General features: G+C 40.7%; 1 protein-coding gene across 2 annotated transcripts in view; it reads right to left on the minus strand.

Moving 5' to 3' along the window:
- PRKG1 (protein kinase cGMP-dependent 1) overlaps positions 1-25547 on the minus strand; it is a 503334-nt gene that overhangs the window by 131885 nt on the left and 345902 nt on the right. For both annotated transcript variants that reach the window (XM_080401614.1, XM_080401613.1), the window contains exon 5: positions 24355-24418. In XM_080401614.1, the coding sequence (XP_080257740.1) occupies positions 24355-24418 (64 nt within the window). The remainder of the gene's footprint in view (positions 1-24354; positions 24419-25547) is intronic.

Consider the following 25547-nt stretch of genomic DNA (forward strand, 5'->3'; position numbering starts at 1 on the left):
TGGAAAAACGTGGAAAATAGAATGTTTGTCTGGAAAGCTACGTAACCCACGTCAGCTGTGGCATCAAAAGGCCAAAACCCTGCCAAAGGTCATGTCAGGGCAGCAGAAACACAAAGGTGGCTTTGAAACGAGGAGTTTCACTCCCTGCAGCCAGGTTTGCACCACACAGACCAGTGAGGGTAACATGGGTTTGATGACAGCGCCCAATGCATAATCCATCTTACCCAAGGTGCATTTTTTAAAAAAAAACATTAATCTAAATTACTTTGTTGGTGATTTAAAAAAGTGTTCATAGAACCATCACCAAAACTCCAAACATAAGCAGCTTTCAAAATACTTTTGTTTCTGTTCTGGCCTTTCTGCCTTAAACATTTTTTTCAAGTCTGGAATGACAACAGCACTGCTAACAAAATAGGATTTATAAAAAAATGTTTGTTTGCTAAAAAATGCTGCAAAACAAGCAGGTTAATATTGGTCTTCTGTACTGAATTCCTTAGGAATTATAAAACTTTGTTTCTCTGGTTTTCCTATGTGTCTTATTCCCATGAATTATCTCAAAATACTGCTCCTTGAAATACCCGATGGGCAGGATTATCATATTGTGGTCCTCTTCTTATTCATCCTGTGAATCAAAGCATAGCAGGTGGGTCTGATTTTTGACACTTAAGATGTCTTCAGTACCCCTCTAAACAGCACCTTAACTGAAGTTAAGCAAGTGGGAAATTAAAATATGAAAAAGATCCACGGTTGATGGGAAGTGAGGGTTAAACCACACCTTTTAATTAAACATCATTCATGCACAGGATTGGGAAAGCAGATGAAGAAGGATAAACCCAGCAGATAGGGGATGCTGATGAGCAGCTTGTCCCACGTCCACCTGCCACCATACACTGGGGGACAAGGAAGTGCAGGCTGGCCCACGGTGGGGTTTCGCAGCAGGAATTAGTATGTTATTAGCACACCTCCACCATCCCAAATGGTTGTGAACCCGAGCTGGAAACATGTGGATGACCCTACAGCAACCTGGGGTTGCCAGTGCCTATTTTCAGATGCAGCTAGCCCTAACTGAGCTGGCAACCTTCTGCAGGAAATTTTTATTTTTCTCACTAAAGGATCACAAACTCCTCCTTCTTAAAAGTCAAGCTATTCGAGTTAAAACTAGGTATTTGAATATATATTTTAAAGTCAAAGCTGTTTTGTAATAGTTATAGAAGACTGTTGCCTTGCTAAAGCCTTGTAGTAAACATTTTATCTGTTCTGCACTGATTCACTGTGGCTTCTTAATGGACTGTAACAGCAATAAGAGAACAACATGCTCCTGGGCACATTTTGGACAGTCTGGGTGTCTCCTCCAATTGTGGTGTCTTCTGCAGTTTACAGGTTGCTTCTGATTCCCACAAAAGCATCCCCTGAACTGCAATAATCTCAGTGCACCTAAAGGGACTCTTTGCATGTGGACACTCAAGTCCAGCATACAGAATAATACAAATCACTCTGAATGGTGGGTTTGTATGTCCTTGACTGAGGTTGTCTGTGCATCCTCATGAGACAGGAGGTGAGGATATGGCAACAAAACAAGCTACAAACCAAACAAGGAGCAACTGGTATGCTATGAAGTGCCTTTTACTTAGACAAAAAAAAAAAAAAAAGTTGGCGGCACACCTCCTAATATCAAGGTATAACGTGGTTCTCAGAACTTGGTCACACTGATTTCACCAGGTGAAAAGAATATAACAGACTGTACAGGAACAGTCAAAGAGGTATATTCAACCATTATTTCACTGAAGCAAAGGCAAGTACAGCCTACACCTACTCCACCGGGTACAAAACAAAATGAATAAAACAACAGTCCTCCAACAGTCCCCTGCTGTTTCTGAAATGTAACAATGCAATAAATGTTCCTAATTTGAAGTTCTTTGGTTAAATGATTTCTTTAATTTCCTTGTTTCTTTTAGGGTTTAGCACTACTGTTCCATGAATCTGAATTTCACTGTGCTGTGCAGAGAGATGGTGAGGAGGGAGCATGCGACATGGGTAGGGATGGAGCTGGGGCTGGTACCTTCTTTCCCTCCCTTTTTCTTAAAACCACCTCTAACTTCAGCATCCCACAGACATACAAGACATCCATAAATTGAACTGGAACCAGTCCTCTCCCCTATGAGCTGCTAGGTGGTACCTGCCAAAATCTGCTGGGGACAAGGCAGGATAGGCAATGGAAATGAGGTTATAAAAATGGAAGCTGTGGAAGAGAGAAACTCAGCGTACTCAGTTCAGAGCAAAAGACAGTCTCCAAACTGTGATTTTTCCAACTCTGACCAGAGCTCTGATGACTCCTTAGGTGAAGCTGCTGGTCCTGAAACACAGGCAGAATTTTCACCATGAATTCAAGACTTTTGCATTGACCTGTCAATACCGCATTACAGTTGTGATCATTCAGGAGCTTCCTGAAGGTTGACTTCTCACACAGAAAGAAGTAGCAGTGCCACATCTCTGGCACTTCCACAACCCAGTGCGCACAGCTGATCAGTTCAGTTTCGTTTTACACCATAAAAGTTAAGGTCTTACCACCAGTACATCAAACCTTAACACGACTCTCCTCATGGTAATAAATAGTGGATAAATAGGACCACTTGTAACTTTTGCGAGATACATACTCAAACAGGATTTATTAGGTTTGACACTGAACAAACATGTCTCATCAAATAAGTCCCCTAAACCATGCAATACTACGAAAAAGGGCATGAAGTAGGGATAAACTTCAGTGGTATCATTTTCCAATCATGAAAAACACAACATTGGCTTTTCTGCTCTCATTTTAATACCTTTCTCCTAGATTCCACTGGACTACAACCCAGTGTTCATCAAGTCCAATTTTCAGGGATACATAAAAGGCAACACAATGTGTAAGGGACCATATCTGGCAAATGTTGGCCCACGTTCCTGCATTCAGAAGGAGGACACATGCACGAGATGGAAGGAGCTTTCGGCCCTTTCCTTTTCCCACTCCTGAGCATCCTCCTCACCATCCAAGGCAGTGGGCAGCACTGTTACAGGAGGAAATGCCTTCTCTGTGCTCCCCACGGCTTTTTCAGATGAAGTTTTCTCTTTTGTACTCCTTGAAATCAGCAAAGAGTCCTGTGGTGAAAGGAGGCTCCTCTATCCCCTCCCATATAAACAGAACATTTGCTCAATTCTTCCTTTACCAGAACCTTCAGATCTGATGTGACTAAAAATTTCTCAGGCAAAAGGCAAGTCCTGCTGTCACCTTCAAGTTTCCTTCCCAGCCACTCTCAAAACCAAGAGTTCTGAGCAAACCTGAGCATCTTCAGGGACTCTTGAACGCTCATGTGACTGGATGAATAGTAGAAGCTGTCCTGTGTAGATAAAGGTTTGTTGAGCTTCAAAGATTTTTATACAGCCACCTCTAAGACTAAAGGATGTTGCAGAATATCAAGCAGATGACATGACATTCTACAGACTTGTGGTGGGTTGACCCTGGCTGGGCACCAGGTGCCCACCAAGCTCTCTACCACTTGCCTACTCAGCAGAAAAGGGAGAAGGGGGAGAAAATATGATGGAAAAAAATACTTGTGGGTCAAGATAAAGGCAGTTTAATTAAGCAATAGCAAAAGTCACACACACAGAAGCAAAGGAAAACTAAAGTTGTTATTCTCTACTTCCTGTCAGCAGGCAATGTTTGGCCACTTCCTTGGAAGGTCTGGAAGGCAAATGTCATATATAGTGAATGCCCCCCTTCTTACTCCTTTCTCTTAGCTTTTACATCTGAGCAGGTATCATATGGTATGGAATATCCCATTGGTCACTTTGGGTCAGCTGTCCTGGCCATGTCCCCCGCTCCCAAGGTCTTGCCCACCCCCAGCCTAGTGGTGAGGATGGGGAATGTTGGAGAGACAGCCTTGATGCTGTGCGAGCGCTGCTCAGCAGTAGCCAGAACGCTGGTGTGTGTCACCACCTTTCTAGCTACCAGTACAAACCACAGCACTATGGGGGCTGCTGTGGGGCTCAGCCAGACCTAATACAGGACTGTGAGCCAGGATGATTTGGACTGGATGTGTCCATTAAGGTTTGTAATGAAGACCTGAGATACAGTTTTGATTCCTAAATGCAGCGTGCACTTTTAAGGGATAAAGAGGAGGAAAGATAATATCAAAAAAAGCATTATTTTTTTTAATGCATTATAGCTGAAGAAATTTCCTGTCTTAATTTGCTCTAAAAGTAGACACAAGGCACATTAGAAACCACATTATAACTCTCGTTCCATCCCCACTGTTACTGTAATGCAGTCTGACAACCGTTTTTGGAGAGCAATCAGGCTTCCTAAGTTGCAAACAGACTGGGAGGCAACAACCTCTCAGCTACTTTTTCTTCATGGTACTGAGGCAAACATCTGTTTCTGCATTTCTGCCTGGAAAACAGATGGAATTGTAAAACACTGTCACCAGCAGGTGCAGGGGCCACCACCTTCCTTACCCCCGAGCCTGACACTGTCCCTGTTACTGCCCTGGTCAACGACAACCTTCTTGAGTGGGAGCACATAGGGCAAAAGTTCAAGAGGTGTCCAAACTGTTGCCTGCAGCCCACAATCCATTTATAAAGGAAATTAGCAGAAGCTCACAAGTGCTAATTTTTGGAGGTGTAGCGACTGAAAGCAGGTTATCTATCCACATACACACACAGCAAAGATTGATGTGAAAACATACAAGGAGAAAGAGGAGACAAAGTAGGTGGCAACCGGTGAAAAGGATGACTGGAAATCCTGATGCTCTTGCAGAAAGACCACAGGTAGAGATGCTTGAAGGATGGCAAAAAGCAAAAGGAAGGATGAGGGGATCAGAGCAGGAAGCTCAGCCCTGCCACCACACATCTATTTGGTATTGCGAGAAGACACGAGAAGCTGCAGAAATGCTGTCAAGTGGGGGACAGCTTAATTTACTTAAGTGCAAAGAAACAAGAAAAAAGAAATAAAAGTAGGTTAGTGGGTGGGACAATCTTCTGAGAAGAAAAAGGACTTTCAGAAGGATGAGAAATGGAGGAAGGAGAGGATGCTGAAAAAGCTGGAAAGTTCAAAGAGACACAGATGGGGGTGAAGAGGGTAAAAAGTCAAGACAAACCTCAAAGATGAAGAGCGAGAACTCAAGGACAGGTAGTTCAAGGATTAAGAGAGCATAAAGATGATACAGGTGGGTGAAAGTAGCACACTGGGATAGGCTAAGGAGAATTGGGAGAAGAGCTTTAGCAAAGAGGGTGGCTCAAGAAGACAAGAGAGGAACCAATATGGAAAAAATAGGATTTATTCCCACAAGAAATGATTGTGGTAACGAAAGACAGCAAATTAGTTGGGTGAAAGCTGATAATGGTATTAGCCCACAGATCAAGCCATCAATGAATTGGGGTAGAAAAAAACAACACTGCTTGCTAGTTAAAATAACAACTGATTCACAGATAATCAATGTGAAATGTGGAGAATTAAATGAGTGATAAATAATTAGACAGAGGAGTTAATTAATCAGTTACCCTGACTAAAAATTAGTGAACAGTAAAATCAAGTAATATTAAGAAAAAAAAAAGTAAAATAAAAATTGTACAGCAAGTTGCATGGGGTTGATGCAGACTCTGGGGGAAAAAATAATAAAATCAAACTGCCAATTGGAAATTGGAAATATTAACATGAAAAAAAGAGTTTGCGTGCCCATGACCAGTTGCACACGTTTAACTTTGAGAATAAGCTTCTGTAGGATTGAAATCTCTATCTGAACAACCCCTGTCCCATAACATTCCCAGCCTACTTTGAACATTAACATGTTGCTGTGACTCAATTTGCTTCAGTTCAACAGACTGGGAAGTGAAAGGTGCTTGTTTTTTAAATAGAGATTGAAAGGTCTCCCTCAGCAATATGACAGCACATCAACTTTGACAGCTTTGTTTTTGAGGAAATACATCAAGAAGCAATACCACTCTACATCACTGCACCATAAACCATCTCTCCAATCTCAAGCAACTTAAACATGTGGGGTTTTAATTAAATTTCATTAAAATGCAAGAAAAGTAGCTCTTGTTCTCTCTTTCTTTCCTGAATAGGTCTGACTTGTTTTTCTCTCTATAATCAAAGAATGTGTGTGGAACACCAATTTGCCTCCGTAAATCTAAAGGCTGGTTCCACAACTATTAAAATGGTAATCAATTCCTTGCAAAAATGAAATTGGAAGTAAACAATGTAAATCAACATATTTGTTTCTTATATTTTTCTTAATTTGCTCCAAATTTGGTATGCTTATTCAGACAAGTTATTTGCATTGCCATGAGGATCCAAACTAATTTTCTAATCTGTCATGAGGAATAAAAAAGCATATTAATTGAATATATTCAGCCACTCTTAAAGTAACCTGCGATGAAATATGTTTTCTTTCTGTGGTCTGAACCAAAGAGGAAACGCTACCTTTCCATATGCTAATGCACTTCTTTAACTTGTCACTAGAAACCAACTTTACTGGAAGCAAAATTGTGAAAAACATTTTATTTATCCAGTCTCTACAGAGTATAACTGAAACAGGTAATTTGCCCAATTCAAACACCTGAATTCATCAATTGTTTCCAGTTTGGCAACTTCTTTAGGGGTTTGTGTAGGTGACAACACGTTCTGACTTAAAATGTGAGCCCTGCAGCACCAGATGAATTAAACACTATCACACCATATACTCCCGTTTATACCTCTGCAGATTTCAGCTGTTGCTAGAAAATATTCTCCTTTTCCCTTGATTTCTCTCATCAACTGTTCAAATGAAAGAAAAAAGCAGCACGGTTTTATCAGCCTGCATGCATACAAACTCAGACTCCACTCCCAGTCTGCCAAAAAGCACTCTGGAGTACAAGGAATTTTGGAAGTGAATTAAACTGGAGTAACCAAGATAAAATGTTTGCCTGAAATACATTTATTAAAGCAGCAAGTGAACTTCTACTCTGAGTGTGCAATGAAATGGGAAACCCCAAAAGCTCTATTATTTTCAATAGCAGTAACAACTTCTCTCAAAGGAAACAAACTGCCTTGAGCCGTGCACCCTAATCTGGGTTACAACTGTCTTATTGATAATAGAACTTGCTAAATTCCGATAAAACCTGTATTTTAATATAGAAATGCAAAATATCCACCCCTAAGCACAGAATTCATTATTTATTACAGTTAGAATAGACTTATTACTGTCAAAATATGCTCACGCACCTCCAGCCACGTCAATTTGAACTTTGCTATGAAGTTGTTACAAAGAAAATTTTATTGGACCTTTCCACTGCCTACAACTTATTCCAGGCTTTTGTGCAACAGTAAAGAAACATGAAGCTGTAAGAAATCAATAATGACATTAAAAATTCAGAACAGGATAAAAGTTTAGATTACTAAGAGACAAAGTGGATCAAGAATTAACCCCTCAACAGTAACATCTTAATCAATCTCTCATACAATGACCAGACATAAAAATTTTGGACTGACTAGATCTATTTTGTGCTTTAAAGCAGCTTTTTTTCTGGTGTATATCTTAATATTAGCACTGAAAAGAAAAACAGACCAACACTATGAAAATGTAATCTAGGTCAGATTTTTGGCACAAGACACAACACTGCTAACGGAGAGCTGACTATTTCCTTACTGGGCAAGGAAAGCACATCAATCCAGAGATTACTTCACTATGTTGGGTTTTTTTGTGTTTTTTGTTTTTTGTTTTTTTTTTTTTTTTTTTTTTTTTTAAACGAGAATTATATCTTTTGTGGCTTTCTCTGCAAGGAACTTGGAAAATTATTATTTGGGTCTACAAGTGGACAAGGACATTACTGAGTCTTATGGCAACAGAGATGGGATCGCCCATCCTCACAGTTAATAAACCCCACTCCTACACAGCCAGGGAAAACCTTCACCCTGGTAAAACACAAAACTATGTGCTGGTAACAGCCATGTTGTTTACATTTCCTAGTCCTTGGGGTGGACAGAAATCAGGAGGGACAGGAGGAGGAAAGCACATCTGTTCCACTGATGCCCTGATTTAGGACATCAGCATTTTCCACTGCAGCGGTATCGCAAGTTTTCCCAGCAATGAGCTATTTTTTGCACTTTTCTCTCTGAACTAACAGTCAGTTATTTTGATTTTATATTAATTATGAGATACTTAAGAGTCTTGTTTTTCAGCACAAGTGTAATGCTGAGTAGAGGAAGAGCATCTGAAGGACACACATCTCCAGCAAGAGATCCCTTCTTGCCTGTTTTACATGACTTCCAGGGGAAGAACCAAAGATTCTTGGTTGATCCCAAGAAACCTGCAGTTGAACGGGAAGCTGAGTTTCAGTCCTACCCAACACATAGCTGGCCTTCAGCAAGGATTTTTATGCCCCTTTTGAGGATATCCAAACACACATGAGCTGTGCTCAGGTCAGGCGACCTCCTGACAGCCCAGCTGTTCACTGGGACCCAGGCAGGGGAAATTAAAGGATGAACACTGAAGCAGCCTCTCCATGCTACAGTCCCTGAGCATACAGCAGCATGACAGCAGCTAATATTTCATTTCTGATGCCAGGCATCTGTTCCCAAAGCTGTCTGTTGATGATGGAGAATCAAATGACTCGAGAAGGGGATCAAAGTGCTCTTTAGTGCATCTAGCAGGAGGCTCTGGGGAGATGCTAACTTAACCCAGGGCGCTCTGACCCTTCACCTCACATCTGGTGTGTAATACCAAGGACAATGAGCATTTACCCATTGCAAAGATGGGTCATCTTCTTGTCCACAATGTAACTCGGAGATCTGGCCACAAGTAACCTTATGTAAAAAAAACTGTCTCAGAAAAAGATGGCCAACTTCCTCACTATTCACCAGGTTTGCAAAACTCTCCTTTTTTAAAAAAATTAGAATAGTATTAGTCTTCTTGCCATGCTGGCAATTTAGGTCTGAGTATTTTGAGTATTTCCACTTGATAGAAAGCAATGAAGGAGTGATCTGAGCCGGCTTTCAAGGATGTGAAGGAAACCTGTAAATTCCACCTGGAGTTCTTGGTGTGCATATACTACAGGACCAGGCTTTGCCTTTACCTTTCCAAACCCCTCACCAGTGAGGGAGGCAAAACAACCAAGGAGAGGACATCACGGGATTAAACTATGTCAGCCCCAATTCATTATGCTATATCATGCTTAGGTTATGGGCTATACCAGCAATTCAGGTTGCCTAAATAGGTATTTAATAGGCTGCTTAAAATTGTGCCAGAGCATATATGAACCTGGACTCCACTCCAATGTCAGAAAGATCAGGTTAAATATACCTTGCTGTATACTACTGCAATATTGCATTATGTACAGCCCAAAACAATAGGTATCTCTATTTCTTTTACATTTTCTTTTAAATTCTTGGAGAAATACACATTTTCTGATCCAAGTATGCATTTTAAAGGATAATTTCCTCTGCTATCATACTTAATTTCTGTACATTTTGATCATGAGATCTATTTTTATTTTATGAAAGCCCACACCTTGATTTCATTCCAGATACCAGTTGTCAATGTCAATTGGCACAGCCCTGGTGCTACCTTCAGCTCCACAATACAGCCAAGGATTTGCCAGGAACCAACAGGTTAGGGAGCCCATCCCAGTCAAACCCTTCCTTCAAGGTAAAAAAAAGATCTATTATGGGGATGCTCCAGAAAAGGCAGGGAAGAAGATCTGTTACAGGAATGCTCTACAAAAAGGTTCACCTCCAAGCTTAAATTATATAATTTTCAGTAGCCTCTTGTGACAATGTTTTGAGATGATGAGTTTCATCTCAGTTCTACTACTACAGCGTCTGAAGCCATATATCCAAAAACTTGTGTATGACCACCAAATATAGTCCCATGCCCTTGTTTCCATAATCCCCTAAGACTTGAAATGAGAGGCAGAAGTTCCAACCAGTGCTCATCTCCCTGGAAACTCTAAAGATTTCTCTTTAGGAACTCTAAAGAAACACATTTTTGAATTTCATACATTTTAGGGTCAGAAGGAACCACCTGAATCAGCTAATCCTCGGAAACACATAAAGCCAAAACCAAAATCCCCTTCATGTAACCCGAGAACTCACACCCAGTCAAACCAAACAGCTTCTCCTCCAGAAAGGCATCCCATTCCCACCAAAAGGCAGTGTGGGAGGAGGACTTGGCCATTACCAAGCAGTCTATCGTGGTGACTGATAAACTTACTGCATCAGCACATAGCCCTGCAATCACCAGTCACTGCTTCTGGCCTTGTGTCCCTCCCAAGTCCGATATGGCAGACAGGAACTGACCCCTACGGTGGTAAGAAATTCCACTCCAGGAAGATTCACAGGAAATACCCTATTAAGCAGAACAGAAAGCCACAAAGTATTAAGAATGTAAATAAGAAACCTTATCTCAAATGGTGTTTTGCTGCATTCTGTGCTGTATGGAAATAAGGCCATTTCAGTTTTACCACATCAGTAACTCCATTTCTAATGTCTTTCTCCCTTCCTTCAGTAGCTTAGTCTTGTGGTTATCTATTAAGATATCCAGTGCCTACTATTTCATGGATTAAGGATGAAATTGCTTTCTGCTATCATAAAGACACTTTTCAATTACTATTACTACAACTCAGAGATACTGCACCAATAGTGGGAAATAAGAAGTTAGTTCAAATATATCCCCAAGACCTTAATTGAATGTTTAATAATGTACAGGCATAAAAATGAAATCTACTCAAGTGAGTGTGAGCAAGTTCATTTCCCAATGAAAATAAACTCCCTGAAAAAAGAAACACTTGCTAGCCGGGGTGTATTTTGAGAAGCCATAAAGGTCTGGGGAAGGGAGGAGGATGCCCACATTTTAATGCTCGATCTTTTGCCAAGCACAAAGCTGGAATTTAATGACCAGCTCCATTGCTAGTGGGTCTTCTTCAGCTGGTGCATGAAGACTCAAAGCTTGATGTCCCGGCGCAGAGCAGAGCGCCAGGGTTCAAAGCTTGGTGGACATTCCCTGGATAGCCACAGGTGTCTCCACGACCACATTCGCTGTTGTCTTCATTTTTCCTAATTAATCCCTGGCATGACTTACTCACCAGACTATAGCCTGCAAGCCAGCCCTATTCAAAATGCCAGTAGGTGTCACTGTGGGCAATGGTATAGGAGAAACCAGTGGAATGAAGTTTGAATCAAGGGGAAAACACTCATCAGCTTAATTAATATTTGTTTTTTAATATAACTGCTAATTCTATTTTTCTGCCTTTACAGATAAAAGTGCATTGTCTGCACCTCACAGATAAAAGGAGCTTTATTAGAAACAATTCACTTCTGCTTCAGACCATTCAGGGTTAGACTGGAAATCAGACTATTTTCAAGTAAGCACAAGGCTGGATTTTGTTTCTTTGTTTCACTGCCACCTAAATTAGCCTATGTATGTATGTAACTAGTGATATGTGGGCTAAATTTAGAGATTTTTGGAAACTGCTATTAAAATAAACTCACAGGAGATGTTCAGCAGACCAGAAACATGCCCACCCTCCCTCAAGGCTTCCTGTGAAGCCACCACACCAAAACCCTAAGCCTCCTTCTCCCCCATGCCTGCACAAAAGCCATGGCACTAAGCAAGGTATGTCATCAATGGGGAGATCCATCCCATAAACCATTAGGTGGCTGAGAGAACTCAGGCTGTCAGAAAAGCTTGTTTTTAATCCTGGTATCAGGCACCAGAGACACCCCATACAAACCAGGCTGCTAGCCCTGAGCTTAGGTGCCTGATGCAGGAGGAACCAAGGCTGTTGCAGATGTTCATGTGGGTTTTGTGGTTGTTTTTTTTTTTTGTAGATATTAGTTCTTTAACATTGCACAGCTTTATCTTAAAATCAGTAGTCAAAGGATTATCACTACTATTTAAAAAACTGATTGTTTGCTATATGAATTTGTACCCTGCCCATCACATCGGAGCAAGGCAGTGCCATACCTTGCTGCTGATATAGCTCTAGAAGAACATGGACTTTTAGAAGACTACTTCTTTTCTAATGTCTGATCTAGATTTTCTAGTTCAATTCTAAACTTACTCAGATGGAAAGGGAAAAATCCCAACAGCATTTCTGGCCCACAGGCATTGCCCATATCCCAAGGACATTGGCAGCCTCGGCTCTGGGTGCTGCTGGGGAGAGGGTCTCAAGTTGAGCCACACTGGCTGCAAATGAAACCACCACATATCCACAAATCTGATTTATATTCCAGTTTGAATTGAGTATATTGTAAGTGCTCAACACAAGAAGTGAAGGGCAACCACCAATCCATTGGCCCTGACCTGTCTGCAGGCAAAGGCAGCAAATAAAATGCATAGAAAAACAGAATCCACGTGCCTTTGCCCAAATGTATGCTGCAAAGCCTCAATCAAGCACATGGCTAGATCACAGAGGAGATGTTTACTTGGATCTCCTGAACTGCACCCTGTGACCTCCCTGCTGTCCTGCATGATATAAAAAATTCACATCCATCTTGTGTGTTTCTGAAGAGAGCCTGCAAACCGGCCAGTGCAAATGATATGACTTAACTCCTTTACTTCATATCTGTGAAACCCTGGAAAATATCTAAGATTACCAACATAAAACAATTTCATGTATTCTTTGGGTTTGTTTGTTGTTTTGGTGGGTTTTTTCCCTTTTCTTTTATAGCTGTGACAGACTGCCTGAAGAATCCACTTACAGAGAGCATAAAAATATATTTCAGATAGGCCAGAGCTGGGTTTAATCCAACCTGTCAAAGAGCAAACAAACATTTATGCCCAAAAACCTGCATAACCCGAGAGCAGCAACGGAAAGTGTGGCAGCTTTATAAATTAGCATTTTATCAGCAACTTACTACAGAAAGCTTTACCATCCACTCAACCCACTGTTACCAAAAATAATAAAAATAAAATACTGGAGCTCAAAGCAGGATTTCAGTAATTTTTCATCTATTCTGCTGAAAACTGTTCCATGATACTGTCTTCACCACATGTACATCATTGCTGTAGTGGCTTTTTCTATGCACTGATCTGACCAAAAGGTGTTTATTAATGAAAGATGGCTAATGCAGGGGGACAGTGTAATAAACTGGAAAGATGATGCTACCTGAAAGGCAGCTGAAAAACAGGGAACTATAAAACTCTTCGGAAGATACGTAAGAAAAGTTTTCACAGTACAAACACCACACTTGAAAATTCAGGCTCCAGTCTTGGCTTTTGCATCTTCATTGGTGGGTGCTGTTCAACAGACAGGATAGCCAATATTTGATGCTAATGAGCAGGCTACAGCTTCTCCAGGTGGCTCCGCAAAAGCATGGCAAACTACTGTGCTGCGTTAGCAGCTGAGAAAATCTTTCTTTACAACGCCAGACTCCTACCCTTCTGAGTGCCCTTTGGGATTCTCATAGAGATTTACATTAATACATATATCCATGCGCTTTGAATGGCTGTAGGAGATTTAACTCTCCAGCTGGGGTGCTTTGACCTAACTTCAGTGGATTTTACAATTTACACTGGAAAAAAACCAACCCAGATTCTATGTTTGTGGTTTAGGAAATAAGCCCAGAGAAAAGGGCAGCAGTACTTCTGACAGTAAATTAAATAACAATAAACTTCTACTGCCTCCAGAGGAATCTGGCTCCCCGTGGAAAACCTCTGGAAAGAGATCCGTCTGAAGCCACTGGGATTTTCAGTGTAAATGCAAGCTACTTCTTGAGAGATGTTAAAATTAATTTCATAAAAATCAGTTAAAAGGAGAACATAATTCCCTGACTAGAAAGCATATCTGACAGATGCCTCTGTGACCACCGCGTTCACGTTGCTCATCAGCTGTGTCCACTGCCAACACCCAACAGGTCCCACTGTGGCAAGACCTGAGGCTGTTACCTGTGCTGAGCAGGTGGAAGTCATGGAAATGGCTTCACATGTGTTCATTACAGGGGTTTTATCGGAGAAAAGAGGGGTTTGATGGTAAATGATGAGAAAGAGAGGACTGGGAAGAAAAGGCAGTAAAGACTTTGTGGAGAAAGGGCAAGAGAAAGACCCAGCTGACCCATAGGGTCCAGCGGATGAAACAAGACATGTCTCAGCAAAGCTGCAAGGGCAGCAGCTAAGGTTTTAAAAGCCGGGGTGGACTTACTGAGACCTTGGTAGGGAACGGGGTGCATCAGGAACAAGAGAGTATTTCTTCCTAAACTGGAGGCACAGCAAACCCTGCAATGCCAACGCCCATGAGACCCTGTAGGTCCCCTGTAGTATGAAACAGAAAGGGAGCCCAAGAAAGATGAACAAGCCTTAAAGAATTTCAAAACTAACCTTCAACACACTTAGCCAAGGCTTGTCAAGGTAAAAATATTAAGCTATTTCTAAAGAAAACTTTCCTGTGATAAGCAGAACACAAGTGTAATTTATTTTAGAGATACACATGAAGAAACAAAACATAATTACTTGCAGCACTAAAGGATCACCCTAGCTGTAGACAAAAATATTCACAGCCAGGGTCTAAGGCACTTTTCTGAATACAATGGTTGTAATCATTGTTCCATCAGTGCCATTAGTCTCTGCCCTTCATACTGAGCAGGGGCTGCGATCCACGTCAGCCGGCCCAAGCCAAAAGGAGAGGTCCTGCCCCACCACCTCTCCCCTTCACTTGCCTCTGCCACGAGGCAGAAGTAACCCCTTGCTTCAGCGGTTTGCTGGAGGGTGAATCCACCCCTAGTTCCCACTGATGCCAACGGTTCAAACCAGAGCTTACCTACTGCCAGCAAGGAGCCCCAGTAAACTAGAAAGGAAAACTAGCATTCAGAGGAGCTTCATGGCACAGATCCTGCTGGTTTTAATCAAAGTCTTATTTTTTGCCCGTTAGATCCAACCAAGTCTCAGCAAAGGTCTGCAGGGATCCAAACTCAGCAACCCTTGAACAGGTGAGGGTTTGGTGGGTTTTTTGGGTTTGGTTTTTTTTTGTTGTTTTGTTTTGTTGTTGGGTTTTCTGGGGGATTCTTTTTGTTGTTGGTTGGTTGCGGTTTTTTTCCTTTTCATTTTTTTTTCCCCCCAAGACAGATAATATAGAAATCATTCAAATTTCCAGCCATACGGATGCTGAACCTCTTCCCTATGTTCATTTTGACATCTACATTTTGAAAAGAACAGAGAAATTGCTATCTCCTCATACATGCCTACTAATCTCATCTTTATACTAAAGCCTATATCCATATTTTTTAGAATGTTTTCCCTATTTACAAACATTCCTATGTTATTTTTCTAAAGAAGTCTATATGCTCTTTTGCTATAGTTCCAGCATTTCCTGCATGATACTCTTCCAGAAAAGGAATAAAATTGAGAATAAGGAGCCAATCAGTCAAGGACTTGATTAAATCTTGACTTGCCAGTGCCTTTATTCTAGCCAGCAGCATCTGTTTTCCTCAGCCATGGTCATATTACCTAGATAAATATTTAGCCACATTTTTCCCTCTCACTCTGTTTCTCCATAGCCGTTATTCATAGAAGACTTGATTGATTTTTGTTTGCAGAGATCCAGTGCTGCCTGCCCCAAAGGCAGCTTTCTGCCCCACTCTCACTGAAGAAAAAGTGCAGTGGGATGCACTGTGGGTACCAGATCTCAAACAAGTAAGGGGCGTGTGTGTGTGTCTGTAATTGTACCCTGTATCAGCATCATCTCATTTAGTTTTTCTAGGGTTTCATTTCCGCCAGGATGGAGTGACCATGGAAACCATCAAAATAATCACATGCATTTTTTAGCAGGATGGGAGAGTTAGATGGCTTCTTCAGTTTGGTTGCAAATTTTGATTTTAACAGACAACTTGTCCTGTTGTCCTTCAACTCACTTTCAAACGAAGTAACAGCATCAAATCCAAATAAAAGATTATGCTCTAGTTAGACCGAACCATTCACCTGATGAAATTTTGTGTTTGATTGCAAGCTACTTCATCGGGCAATAACTTCTCAATGATTTCTTTGTTACTCGTATGAAGAGCTTGCTAGATCCTTGTCAGTCTTGCTCTGAGCCCATGAGCTTGAAGATTGAGCACAACCTCACAACTTGTGCACTGAGATTCTCAATTTAGCTATCTCAGCGGATAATGTATCCAAGAGGATCCAAGTATCCTCTTCAACCCACAAAGCCTTTCTTCATCCGCATCACCCTTTAACAATAAGTTTTGCAGATTGATTAACTGCTGTGTTAAGAAACACCTCCTTCATTTCTGCCACTGCAGAAGAACAGAACAATCAGGATGGTCATTATAACATGCACATGGATGACAATGTTCCTGACAAGTATCTGCTGGGACCCGGGAGTATTTAACCCCTTTCCTCTGCTGTGATAACTTAAGCGTGAGCTTGTAATTGCCTTTAAATGGTCAGTGCCCACAATGAAGAAAATCAAAAAGAAAACATATCAGAGTGACACCTTTAATCCCAATGCAAGTGCTAGAGCAGCTTTTAAAGCATCACTACACAGTCATGTTATCATCTACACAGAAATAATCATGCTTCTCTCTTCTTCTCCCTAATATCTTTTAAAATTAGATAGAGGTAATTCATCTGTATTTTGTACTGCGATAAAAAAACTGAAAGAGGAAGCGGTATCTTCCAATTCGATCAGCACTCCTTGTTTTTCACACTGGAAGAAATTGTTTTTCAACCTCTGAACAGCTGTCATTTGTGGTGGAAAATACAGCATATGTGCACTATAAGTACACCCATATTCCATAGGTTTAAAGGCCAGAAAAAGTTTGTCAGTGACGTAAGGATACTATTCTACTCCACTGCTGCAGACATTGCAATCCAGTACATGCAATCAGTACATGATTGCACAGCATTTTTTCCAACAGCATTTTATTTTCTAATACTTATTTTTGTTTTTGTAGTAGATCCCAAAATCTTTTTTCCTGGAGCACTTGTAAAAACAAAGCTATGTTTTCATGACCGTAATTTTAAAAATCACTATAAGTACAAATTAAGTTAAAATTTTGTCCATATATGATTAAATCAATTGTGACTGAATCTGTTTTGTTGCCTCCACAGGCAGTACTTCTCTAACTATATCCCATAGCTCCTTTGGCAAATATACCTCAGAGTGTTACCTTTAATAAAAAAAGATAAATAATAAGTTTTTTCCTAACAAAAACATTTTACTCTTCCCAGTGTAATTCTAATTCCCTCTCAAATCTAGTTTGTGCCTCTAAATCAGGTCAATACATGCTGCTGATCAGCTTTGGTCTAGACAGAATGTACCGTTACCTGCAGGATGGATGAGCAACGGACTACATAGACCTGGTTTCTTTCAACTAAGAGTGATCCTCAGTCTTACTTAGGCAGAAAAAAAATTGCTAATTAATTTCGCATATTTTTCCTGTTCTATTCATTGTTGCCATGCAATTCTGCATAAAAGGAGGATTGTATTCAGACTCGTTAATTAAATGGAGGCATCCTAAGAATTTCTGATCCATACTAACTTCACAAGATGGAGCAAGAAGGATAGTTAGCATCTTCTCATGAAGGCTGGCAAAAAAAAAAAAAGTCTGCCCAAGCCAGCTTGTGAAGCTGTATGATGTAAGGAAATTTTCTCCAAGATCGCCGCTGCTCTTCATGAGCTGAGATGGAAGGAGCACCACTAGCAACAGAGATGAATTTTGTTTTTCTTTTACCATTTGAATGTTATTAAATTAATTACGGGGGGGGGGGGGGGGGGGGGGGGGGGGGGGCAAGAGTGGCAAGCAACACTCATCACATAAATTTACAGTGCCACTAACGAAATGGCTGCAGACAGGCGCTGTGATCCATGCTTTCAGCACTTTGAGATCACACTCACAAGATGTGCTCTGCATGCAGCCAGTGAGCTGCAAGAACAGAGTTTTCAGGCTTGGCATCATCCGCCTGCAGCATTTAACACACTTCTCTTCACTTGTACTACTCAAATAGCTTGGCAGTGCCATTTGTCTATGACCATATACGCATGGGGATCAGCGAGGTAGCCAAATCATAGCTGCCTGGGTTTGGAGGAAGCACATTACTGGCACTAGGACCTCTGTAACGCATTAAATTAAATTGAAATTTTGAAGTATCAATGCTTTGAGTGAAATAATTTCTAAAATGAATGCTGGGAGACATGGAGAATGGCAGTCTCACAGCCCTAACACGCTCCCAAGCCAAACTGCACAGTTACAGCAAGGAAAACCTAGGGCTAGTTAATGAAGTGGTCTGCATACTTGATTTGGGCAATTAAGTCACATTAAGTATCTATTTTATATTGTATATATATTTCATATTTGCAACATATCATAAAACATTATTATATAAAACTTTATATACATACAGCAATAATATATATGAAAAAGCTGTCTAGAGTTCTGGATACACAATATACAAGAATAATCCATTTGACGTACACTAGATTTGACATTATCTATGCATAAAGAATGTCCAGTATTTTGGAAACCAAACTGAAACTGCATTTGTTGCTTTCTCTTGCTCAAACTGGTCAGATTCATATATACAACATCTCATATGGATTAATACGCTAAATCCCAAACAGTGAAGGAACATGAAGTACACAGGATTTAGAAAATGCTAGAGTTGAAAAAGCCAATGAAATCTTAATTCAACCCCCTCCTGTGTATTTATAACTACAAAACTTTCAAATCACAGATTATTTTCTCCAGCTCCCCCAGGCTCTCTGAATTTCTGCCCCTTACCCCTACCCTGAAAGCTCTACATAACTCAATGGAACTGGAACAAATATTCAGGTTGGTAATAAGTCCACCACTGACATACAGGCACAGCAATCTCCTCCTTTGAAAGAGGACTAGTAGTTTGAGTTGGGCAAAAAAAAAAAAGAAAAAAGGAAAATCACCTGTAGGCCACCAGCCACAGTGAATAATTTTAGATCAAATGGATAAGTCCTCAAACTTACAAGCAACTGCAAATGGTTTCAGAAAAGACAAGGTCAAGCAACCTTAATTATACTTATTGTAACCTGAACTACTGAGATATAAATCTTTCAAGGATATAAGCTTTACATTTGAATAACACAGAGAATACTCTTGAAAGAAGAAAAAACACCACCACAAAATTAACTAACTTCAGGATGGAAAAGTAATCACTAGGTTTTGCTCCAAAGAGAGAAAAAAAAAATTAAGAAGAAAAAAAAAGAAAAAGATGCCAGCCCAGAGCAGTCTCTGAGCACTGCCCATGCCCACTACTAGCTCAGTCCTCAGTCACACCAGGAACAAAGACCCTGGACTGACCTTCCTCTTCCTCCAGAGGTTTCAAACACCTTCTCAAGCTCAGCTGTCCTTCTGCCTGCCCACTGGTTTCCCTCTTCTCAGCATCTATTCTCCTGCCTCCTGCCTGAAGTACTAGTTTCCTCCTGGTGAGCTCCAGGAAAGCTCCTCCAAATGCAGGGCCAGAGCTGAAGGCCACTGATAAAAGAGAAGGCTCGTCCACTGCCACCCTGCATGCATCTGCAGCAGTTCCTACTTGTTCTCGTATGTACAACCTCACAAAAACAGGAGCCAGGCTTTAACTGGGAGCACAATGGGGAAAAATGCCACTTTTGCTCCATCAGCCAAGTGCCACTCGTCTGATTTCCCCCCCATCCCAGTCACCACGACAAAGCAGATGTGCTTAATACTGGGCAAACGTATGGTCTATAGGCACCCTGCTACTCCATAGGGAGACAAAGCACATATAGGTGCTTACCATGAGGAGTCACATCTTGAGAAATTATACCAGAGGCTGGGTGTTTGGCAATTTTTATTTGGTTTTTCTCCTCCATGACCATAAATTCCCTTTTTTATTCTCTTGCCTGCAGTGCAGCTCCTGGCAATTTGATCTACTTCTTACAGACTCGCCATCCTCCTTCCAAAATGATTTAATTTCATTTTAACAAATGGAGTTAACCCATAAAGACTAGAACTACTGGCAACACTAGCACCTTTGAGATAATCACTGGGTGAGACACTGGATGCATGCTGTCCATGTAATACTAATAGTGCCACAACCCAGAAGGGCTTTTTACAATACCTCGGAGTCCTTATAGGTACTAGTTTCTCCATTCCCATGAGAAAAAGAGGAGGAAAACCTGAGACCTAAAGCTGGGGAAGATGCTCTCCCCTCTCCTCTCAAATTTCCATCAGGGCAGCTATGCTACTGCGCTACCTTCCAGTTCAGGGCCTGGCACAGGGGACAGGGCCCTAAATGTTGCCACTAGTGCCAAGTATGTGGACAGCACCTCGGTTGCTCTAAGTTTTTCTATGGGGGTTCCAATGAATTTGAGCTTCCTTTAAAAAAATAAATAATCAATACTTTATTTCCTTCTGTTATAAACCGCCCACATTATAATGAAGTGCCATAACGCTAAGGCTACATATTCTCAGAAAAAAACACCCCTGTTTGTTACCAAAAATGCATTTATTTTTTGTGATATATAGGCGATACATATTAGAGCTGCCTCATGGAGAAATAAAGACTTTTTTACTTTTTTCTTTTTTTTTTTTTTTAAACCCCTGAGAAAAATCAGGAAAGACAACCATAAACCGTTTCAAAAACCTTCAAAAGTGGGGAAAGAAAGGTCAAAGCTTTTGCATTTTCACAAAGTTTTTCACATTCATAAAATGCAAACAAAAAAGGATTTTTAAGCCTGGCTATTAATCATATACCTTGAGTCTTTCCATTTGCAAACAAATTCCCCTCTTTCACCCAAGCAAACAAAAATTATTCAGAAGTTTCATGAATAAAAATAATGTCTAAGAAGGCACTTTCACTGTTTTCCAAAGGAGATTTGCATTCATCCAGAGGAAAGATAAAATACTAGTTCAGGTATTTATCCCTACACAGCACTCAGATGGGGGTAAGGCACACAGCTATGTTTAAGCAGCGTCCTGGCAGCTGTTATCTTCTTCAACTACATTAATCCTCCGATATTTAAACATAAATATGTTGATTTTCTTTACCAAAATACAGTACTGTGAAACTATTTTGGCACTGTTTCAACACTGTTAAGCAAGGGAGCTGTGAGCACATGTGCCAGAGGTATTGAGCAACAGGGTTTTTTAGGAAGGAGCAGCGCAAGGCATGATGAAGTCAGAGACAGGTCAAGAAGGGCTTTTTCAACTGAAGGCAGATACAATAAAGCAGGCGCTAAGAAATAAAAAAAAATAGTAAACCATCAGGGAGAATACTAATTTGAGTCTGAAAATTTAAGTATTAAACTTCTACTGGACTCTAGTGCTATGTGTTCCCTCTTGCATTCCAGACAAACAGCAAAGGTGGGATGATACACACTGCTCTACTGAAAAATAAAGATAAAAATTGTCCCCATAAAGAATTACTGATGAGTCTGGGTCCTTCACCCCTTGCACAGCATGAGCACCATTAACCCTTACTTCCCTGCCTCTCCCAAACAGCTACCTACTGCCAATACCTTAATTTATGCAAAGCGGAGGCTGAACTGACCACAAATCTGTGCATTTATTTTGACTCAACATCCACTAATTAAAACCTTTCTTTTCATCCTACCCCATAATTTGGATGAATCTCGCAGGAAATTTGCATCAACTGGGTTTTGGGCAAGTGACTGCAAATGCATTGAGAGGACTGTCCTACGGGCAGATCTAAACCTCGTGTCCTTAAGACACTGAGCTACGAAAACCCAAATAAAAAATTATCTTGAATTGCAGAACCATGCTACTTGTTGCCTCATGCATTATGTTTGGCAAGCATGAGGATAAACAACGCAATAAAATCAGGGGCCAGGCAGACTGTTTCAGCAGAGATGGCATTACAATCAAACTAAATCAACCTCTGTGCTGGAAGGGATGCTCAGCTTCCCACGGTGGTGAAAATCACTGCAGCATTACCCAACAGTTTGACAGATGTTAATAAAGTCAGCTATACATTACACTGATGCTTGTCAATATATAACATTGAGAAATATTAATAGAATTTAAAATATGAAAAGGAAGAAGACCATAAGGGCCAGGTTTGGGTGCTGGGAAAAGCAGTGCCAGGCTCCAGTAGTGATTGCCAGATCCCGGATTGGGGCTATGGGTGTAACCTAAAGCTGCTTTGAGATTCCTGCGAGATTTCTTGGCAAAAACACAGTATATAGGTAGTCTAGCTTTGAATGTGCTAAAACTGAATCCAGTAGACTTGTTTCTTCTCTCATGTGTATAAGTTATGAACAATTTCACTGATAGGAGTGATCTCACACAAGTCAGAAGCCACTGCAAGAGAAAAGGAAATTGCCCTGGGTTTTGTTAATTGCCAAGTTACCCAAGGAACTCGTTGCAGTATTTCCATCAATTCTAGAAATGAAATTATGTTACCAAACATTGATCCTTTTCCCCCCCCCACCATCTCTACAATGCCATTTCCAAGTTTGATTTGGATAACAGGCAATTAAACCAGCTTTTTTTCTTGCTTCCGATTTTAGTTAACAGTTTTTAGAAATTATTTAAAGAATGTAGGGCAGAAGTGTTGCATTATTCACAGCACCATATCAAAAGAAAACCCGCACGAAATCTTGACATTAAGAAAGAGATCCCCCACCCCCCACCCCGGGGCCTCAAGCAGTGCCAAATCAGTCACTTTTATCCAATCCTTGTTACAGCAACAGAGAGGATAAAATAAAGTTATTGCTACTTAGTTTCAGTAGTTTAGATACTGTTAAATACAAAATGTCTTGTATCACAGTAGAATGATTTTTTTTTTAGTTTATGTAAAACACTGCATGTTAAATCAAAGACAAACCCAGAGGGAATAACAAGGGTGATTTCCAGAAGGAAATTGGGAGCCATATCCCAGTACAAACTGGGACAACCAGCCTCTCTCTCCATAGCATCCACCCTAAGGGTACAGAGTTATCCCCACAGATGCTGCTTTTGTGCCTCATTTCTTCATTGATGTTTGTCATGAATCTGACACGCAGCCCTGAAACTTTAAGTGTCCCTAGACAAGTTTTATTGACTTTATTCTTTTCTTTAACTCTTGATAAGGAGCTTAATGCTGCTTATGTGATCCAAGTAAATTAAACTATCTGTTTCTGGTTAGGCACGTGGTTTTGAGATAGGCAAACTTAATTCATAGCATATCGAGTTAACATGCCTTTTCACTCTAAATCTGAAACTTCCCTGGCAGTAAAGGAAATAAAGCTTATCTATGGATATGTAATTATTCTGTATGACAAACAGCTGATTTGTTTGGATTACAAATTTATCTGTAGACTAAATAAAAAGGCAAAAGAAGTAACAATGTCCTATCAACGCTCTGAAGAAACAAAAATAAACTTAAAATGTCAGCAGCATTGTATCTTAAAATCAATGCAGAGGTGGTACACATGAACATTTTTCTATAAACATAGTTATTAGGGTTGCTCATGATGGCAAGGCACATGTGAGAAAAAACAAGGAATGAAATAAAATATTGTTTTACACAGAGATTTCCTGCAGTTTAATTATAAAGGGCTACACTTTGTAAGGTTTTATTAATAGTTTCTGTTAACCACATGCAATTCTGCAGGCCCAGAACAGAGTGCTGTGTGAAAAAACTACAGGGACAAACTGCCTGCAATGCAACTCAAATACTTTACATCCATTTTACACATTCACTTACAGGGCAAGGTTGAGGTTTTTGGTCTGTTTTGGAGGGTGGTGGTTTCTTTCTTTTTTTTTTTTTTTGGGGGGGGGGGGCGGGGGGGGAAGTCAGGTAGGGTGTAGGGTTTTTTGTTTGTTTGGGGTTTTTTGTGGTTTATATTGGGCTTTGGTGTTTTTTGGGGGGGAAGGGGAGGTGTTGTCTGGTGTTTTTTTTTAATAAAGGCTCATTAAAAGCCTGACACTAATAAGACACTAGTTACAGCCAGGTAGGCAAAGCACAACTCCACCTGGACTGTCAAATATCTCAACATATATTACACTGCCCCTCTCTGCTGCGACTCTCACAGGAGCAGCTTTTCCATGACATACACTTTGAGGCCTGATATTGCCTTCTAACAGATGCATCCCATCAAATTTAAAAGGGGATGGTATTTTCACACCCCACTTCACCACTGAAACAGGGGCTGGAGAAGGTTTCCCTTCTGCACACCACAGGAAATGACTGATGAACAACTGGATAGAAAGCCAATTAAAAATACGTAAGCCCTGTTCAAAACTGGATTCACTTTTCACACAGCTCCTCTCTTCTTCTCCATATGCTGGAACAGTCAACCATAACTGGGAGCAAAATTGTGAAGCTGTTCTTTTGGAAAAGAAGAGCCTGGATGTTGCCACCAGAAGACTTGCAGACTCTGAACTCATTAGCTTTCAAAATTAAAAGCACTTACCTCTTCAAGGACATCTGCAAGCTTACTAAGTATCTCCTCAGGAAGGCTCTGGAATGTCGGAACACTGCAATACAAGAGAAAGCTCGATTAATGGATCCCTTTATTTAGGTCATACATCTAGCTGCATTTTTCTCATCTATCTTCCAAAGAGATTTTGCCCTCATCATCCAGGGCTGAACAAACATTCACCAGAAAAGCAGCATATATAATGGATATCTGATCTTCTTTTAGAAGCCAAGGTGTCTTTTGTGATGATGGGAGACCACTTGCAGTAAGTTATCTGGAGAACCACTTGTAAAGCTGGTAATAACTAAGAATCAGTTAACAATTTAATGGAATTAATCTGCACCACAAACCTGCTCAGTCATATGTATGAATGCATATTTTTTCCTGGTCTGCTTCCATCCCACCAGAAATTAATAATAATAAATAAAAAAGGCAAAAAAAAGCAGCCTTAACCAGCAATAAAAGATTGACTGAAACCACACAGACATAAAAAATGCAGAGCACGAAGCCACTAAGGGTATGGGGTCATCAATAAACCAGCATCAAACCACTGTAAAAGACTTCATTGGGAGTTTTACATCCAAGTTTGTTTGTTTTCTTTTTCCAAAAAGGCAATTTTCCCACTTGTTTGACAGCATTTCCCTCAACAAAGGTCTCCCAGAGCAGGCTGGACCTGCTGGTCCAGGTGAGAGGGCAATGCAGCAACAAAAAGCCCACTGGCCCAGTATCCACAGGACTGAGATTTAATTCAGTCTGGAGCAGGATGAGGGATATGAACCTGGGTCTCCAAGTCCCCTGACCTTGAAACTGTATGTTCACTACCTTATAGCCTGCCCAGCAAGGTTGTGGAGTCTCCCTCCTTGTAGATATTTGGAAGCCATCTGGACATGGCCTTGGGCAACCTGGTCCACCTCCAGGTGGCCCTGCTTGAACACTGGGGTTGGACCAGACAACCTCCAGAGGTCCCTGCCAACCTCAACCAGGCTGTGATTCTACAATACCTTAGTCTCTCATTCTTTATTTTCCATAAAACCTTGATGTTCATCAGTATTCCCGAACGATGCTGAACAAAACACATAGACACAATGTACATTCTAGAGACAGAAAAACAGTGCTGTACCCGCTTTAATTAAAAACACTTGTCATCAGTAGACTAATTAGCAATGCATCTACATGAAATATTAGCC

The sequence above is a fragment of the Falco punctatus genome (assembly GCF_963210335.1).
Source record: "Falco punctatus genome assembly, chromosome: 9".
Taxonomy (NCBI): Eukaryota; Metazoa; Chordata; class Aves; order Falconiformes; family Falconidae; genus Falco; species Falco punctatus.